Source organism: Priapulus caudatus, unplaced genomic scaffold (genome assembly GCF_000485595.1).
Source record: "Priapulus caudatus unplaced genomic scaffold, Priapulus_caudatus-5.0.1 Scaffold913, whole genome shotgun sequence".
Lineage (NCBI taxonomy): Eukaryota > Metazoa > Priapulida > Priapulimorpha > Priapulimorphida > Priapulidae > Priapulus > Priapulus caudatus.
The window spans coordinates 76,377-81,781 of record NW_014577974.1 but is presented as its reverse complement, the minus strand read 5'-3'; the positions used below and the strand labels follow the sequence as shown (position 1 = coordinate 81,781).

Sequence of the window (5,405 nt, the reverse complement as noted above, 5' to 3'; positions counted from 1 at the left end):
CTTACTTACTTACTTACTTACTTACTTACTTACTTACTTACTTACTTACTTACTTACTTACTTACTTACTTACTTACTTACTTACTTACTTCTTCTTCTTCTTCTTCTTCTTCTCTCTCTCTCTCTCTCTCTCTCTCTCTCTCTCTCTCTCTCTCTCTCTCTCTCTCTCTCTCTCTCTCTCTCTCTCTCTCTCTTCTCTCTCTCTCTATATATATATATGTGGAGAGAGAGAGAGAGGGAGAGGTGGAGTTGTAATCTGACTAGTAATCCCGGTCACACCTTCTAGAATGATCGCTATAAGGGCATGACCGGGATTACATAATAAGGGATCTGTTATGTGCTCCTGATGTATATGTATAAAATATACAAATGTTCATGGTATTATATTCACTTGTGATGTATTCGTATCAGAAGTGGACGAAAGGAATAAAATAATAACATATCGTAGATATAGAAACACGAGGTTTTACTAGATGATATATATATATTTACTGATCATGATATATTATTGCCTCTATCTCTATGATATTCACAGATAAAATACACGTGGATTATAGGATTTCTATAATGATACTATCTGTAAATACTATCTGTCTTTATGTTCATATATTTGCCTGAGTACCTAGTCTAATCATAGTTCTAATCATTAGACTCTAATGTATGCACTGGAAGCACATATTGTGGTTATGTCAAGTTCATTTTCCATTCGTCAAAAATGTATTTGTATAACGAAGTAGATAGTGGCGCCACTGTACAGTGCGTGACGCAAAAGATGGCATCCTTGAAAGGTTTGAGGTTTGGAAGTCATCTAAAAGAACTGAGAATACATCTTTGCCAGACAGCTGAGAGTAGTAAAGGCGTCAGGTAATGTGTGATTCTAATTTAAGGTGTTCTGCATATCTTAATTGGGTGCATATGCGACATTGCATCTATACTAGGTTTCGGCTTCTTGCGAATAGATGTTGTCTGTTGACAAATGTTGAATGCTAGGCCTATAAATATATTCACTGCTATATAAGTATATTTCACACACGCTAAGTCAGTTTTCTTATTAATTTACTCCCACCTACTCTATGTAACTAATTTTTATCAAATCGTAATAACCTAAGCTAAAACAACAACTACTCGAGTGCACTTCCAAGTTCCAGGCACCCACTGTGGCAGTGCTGCAAAAATGGTCATGGCGTTGTTCAAGAGGGAAAATTATGTGAGGGAAGCATTAATACTAATAGTAATACAATAGCCATTATGAAGCATGATAATTTATGATGAATACACCCTGTCCATGTAATCGATTTGTTGCACCATAGAAATTGTAACTGATGAAGCGCCATGACTGTTTACTGTGCGCGTGGGTGCGAATAGGTCGGGTCCGCTAATTAGAGAATGAAACGGAAACACTGCTGTTATTATTATCAGTATCGTTAGTTAACATTTCGGTTATGATTACACGTAGAGTTAGGGATTACAGTTTTCTTATACCTATTTATTTAATACTTCTCAGCGGGTTAGCACCATCTCCGGTGCCATTAAAGCCCTGTGCACTTTAGCATTGCATTAAGTTCGTTGGGAGTCATGAAGTGCACTAATTGTTTTTTTATGAATCAGAGCATGGATGTTTTTCATGCAAATACAAAATTAAAAATTAAAGACAGTTTCCCCATTTCGTCGTTGTTATTCGTACATTTAACCATATGTCTGTCAGATTCACATAATTGTTTGCTACGCACATAATTTGTAACATATTTAAATTAACATTTACTTGCTATTAACATATTTTGGTTTCTGTTATAATTGCAGGGATTTTGTAGAAAAGCTTTATGTACCTCTAAAGTTAAACAACCCAAAGTTTCCTATTCTTATAAGAGAGTGCAGTGGAATAGAGCCTAAAGTATGGGCCAGATTTGGTAAGTTATTGATGTAATACAAATAAGTATGCATGTTGGCAATACAAAAACAGATTATGTTATGTGAATTTTGGCAACGAATGTTGCAAGATGAACATCAACATGTAACACCTTGTAGGCTTGTAGTTGTATGCTATTGTCAGCCTGCATACTTAAAGGAACAGTAGCCTCTAGGTTCTAGGGTTATTTTCAGCTAATTTAGGTTATAATTGGCCCGCTACATTAAAAAAATTTCATGGTTCAATCACTCATTAGAAATATTTTAAAAATGTTTTAAAACTAAAGACTCAGTTTGATATACAACACGGTGGCGCCATCAAAAGCGCACGAGCTGAGAAGTTGCGCAAAACCCACTTTCCAGCAAGGGCTTACAGACAGGTATTTCTCTATTTATTCATTTAAAAGCAAAAGAGATTGCTAATATTCTTATAAACGACATATAGTTTCAGTTATATTATGGATACATTTGCCCTAAAATGAATATCGTTCCGGTTTAAATAGCATTCTACGGTATAAATATAATTCCACTTTTGATTAGCCCTCGGTCACGTTTACCGCCCAATAAAATCGCAAATTACGCAACTTTTCAGGGTGCAGCACGGTCGCGGGTGCATGGCGCCGTTCAAGTTTGAACTGTAGCGTTGATGTGTAAATAATTAAGTTAAGGATCTAGGTCAACAAATAACATGTGGGTTATAGACTATTTGTTATACAGAGTAAGTACAGTTGTATGCAGTAAAATCCTAGAGGCTACTGTCCCTTTAAACGATTTTCAAAAACGTGTTTAATGGGAAGCCATAAATTTGAATGTCCTATTTACTGATGAATGCCTATAATATAATTCTATAAACATGTGCAATAATACCAAGCATTTAAGAATAAAATCACCTACGTTGATTTACTAAGATCTGGACCCTAGCATGAAGATCACTCAGCTAGACTCAAAAAGAATATTTTCTAAGAAAAGCGAATTCCTTCTCACGAGTGAATAAAATTTGGTATATTTCGAGCATTTGGGTAGAGACAAACGAGACAGTATCCCTATTTACTGGCCGAGTAAAAACCTAAGTCCTACATGAAGGTGGCAGATTCTAGGCAGCAAGCCTGCGTAGTCGTTATCTGGTTTTATTAAAAGTGCAAGCACTGCTAGGTCTTTCGTAATACAATGTGTTGGTTAATTTAGGTTATTGCAATAAATCGCCTTCAACTAGAGATGCATTACAGCCTGTTAGTACTTTGCTTAAAATCTCTTGCTCCAGTTAATGTGAAGCATCTCTGTACAGTTTTGATTTCAATGAAAATTGCCTCAAAAAATGCACATAGCTGCAATGGAGTTATGGATTAAACGTAAAATTTGTAGAGAGTCGTACTTTCTCATAAACCACAATACTCTCTGATATGCCTACGTGTAGTACATCTAACACGTGCAACAGCAGACATGCAATGTATGGCAATAATGGAGCTTTAATATATTATATATACGATACTGTATATGTTTAAAAGGTTTCAGCCTATTCCTTCTAAGAAACTATTCAATGAAACACGTACAAGTGTATACAGAATATTAGCTCACACATTGTATTAGTTTAATTATTACAATTATTACAGCATTAGGAAACATTACAGGCTATAAGACTATCTATATCATGTTAGAGAGATCAAAACATAAAAGTTGTCAATAGTCACCTCACCTGATAATTACATTACATTTACCACGCATTTGTCTATCTCAATTTACATAATTTGAAAAGAATTAGAAACTTCAGATCCAATATAAGGACATAGTAAATCTCAAGTTTAGTGAAGCAGTAGTCACCGATGCTGCAAGCAGTCTGCATGTGCTAACACGAGGCGTCGGCCCGCATCATTACGATGATTCAAACATCTCACTCTGCCTGGCGTTAGACGCCACGACTGCCACACATAGTGGCGCCAACATGTCCCGATGCAAAAACACTACACCTGGGCCGCACTTCGTTGTGACCATGCTCTCTATGTTGACATAAATCCGAGTTGGCGTGCCACCACCCACCACACTAGCGCCACATACCGCAAGCGCCTACGTGGCAGCTCCCATGCGTAGCCCTCACCACCACGTCAACACGGCGGACACGATCACCCCGCCACACCACACTGAGCCACTTGCCGACGCTCTGTCTCAACATGCCGCCATTGTTGTTACCCTTGTCACGCCGCAGGTACGAACACTAAAGTGCCCCAACCACACTCCCATCGCACTGTCACTATCGCGCACCTACCGCGCGTGCATTGCTCCTACGCGCCAGCCACTGCGATAAACAATCGCTTAGTGGCCTACTAACAACAACCTGACTGCCCTTGTCACCCCCCACCAGACACCCTCACCAGACGTGTTCTACCTTGGCGCGCCACCACGCCTTAATGCTGCAGCACACCCACCCCCTCACCAGCGCCACTCACCCCTCACAGCGCGTCTACTTGGCGGGTGCACACGCTCTTGAGGTGGCAGCACACACCACCCCCCTCACCAGACGGCAACTCAGCCCCCTACCAGCGCGCTTTCTAATTGCGTGCACCACGCTCTGATGCTTGTGCCATGCACACCCACCCCCCTCTACCAGCGCACTCACCCCCTCAACCGACCGCGATCTACGTGCGCGGTGCCCACGAATCCTCTGTGATGCTATGGCAGCGCACGCCCACTCTCACAGCACGTCATACTTGGCGTTGATGCTGACAGCCACCCCACCCCCTCACCATCCAGTGTCTACTTGCCAATGCACCATGCTCTTGATGCTGGCAGAGGATCTTCCGTCGCATCTTGCAGCCGGCGGCGCGACGATCGCGTCGCGCAGAGGCGCCAAGGATTCAGCTTTGGCTTCTAACGGTTCTAACGACATGCGCCGGACGAGGCAGCGCACCGAGACGGGAGACGAACGCGACAGGGCAGTGCACCGCTTGCGGCTACGCCGCGCGCGGCGCCGCCCGCCGCCGCGCCGCTCCTCGTACGAACGCGAGCCACGAAACCAACGTGGAGACGCTCCTAGACCAGCGCGACGATGGACGACGCCGTCGAAGACGCCGAACAGCGCACGACCGAGATGATTCGGCCTAGCGAATCAGCGCTCGCTCGCCGTCGAACTTTTTAGAGGCGCCGCCGCTCCGCCGCCGTCGCCGCGCAGGCCGGCCCTCTGCGTCGCCAAGAGCCCCATCGCGCGCCGTTCCGTCCGGCGAGTGTGGTCTGCCAGAGCAAACGCCGGAGGGGCACAGTTCACCCCCCAGTTTTCGACGACGACTCCTCGTCCTCCGTTCGCCGCAGTCGCGTCTTCTTCGACACGTCGCTGGGGCGCCGGCGGGCGTCGCCGCCGGGCTGCGAGCAGGCACGGAGTTGAGTAAACATGACGAGAAGCCAGCCGCGAGTCGTCTGTTCGCTGCTTGGGCGTGAGCTGCTCTCGTCAGCTCTGCTGGCCGTGACGAGCATTGTTGGGCACAGTGTCTGACGAGACAGTCTCCACTAAA

The 5,405-nt window shown here is 43.7% G+C and overlaps 1 protein-coding gene across 1 annotated transcript in view; it reads right to left on the bottom strand.

Moving 5' to 3' along the window:
- Positions 1-5,005: 5,005 nt before the first annotated feature.
- LOC106814364 (mediator of RNA polymerase II transcription subunit 24-like) overlaps positions 5,006-5,405 on the bottom strand; it is a 14,126-nt gene continuing 13,726 nt past the window's right edge. Inside the window, exon 9 of the mRNA XM_014818678.1 lies at positions 5,006-5,256. Within this exon, the coding sequence (XP_014674164.1) occupies positions 5,006-5,256 (251 nt within the window). The remainder of the gene's footprint in view (positions 5,257-5,405) is intronic.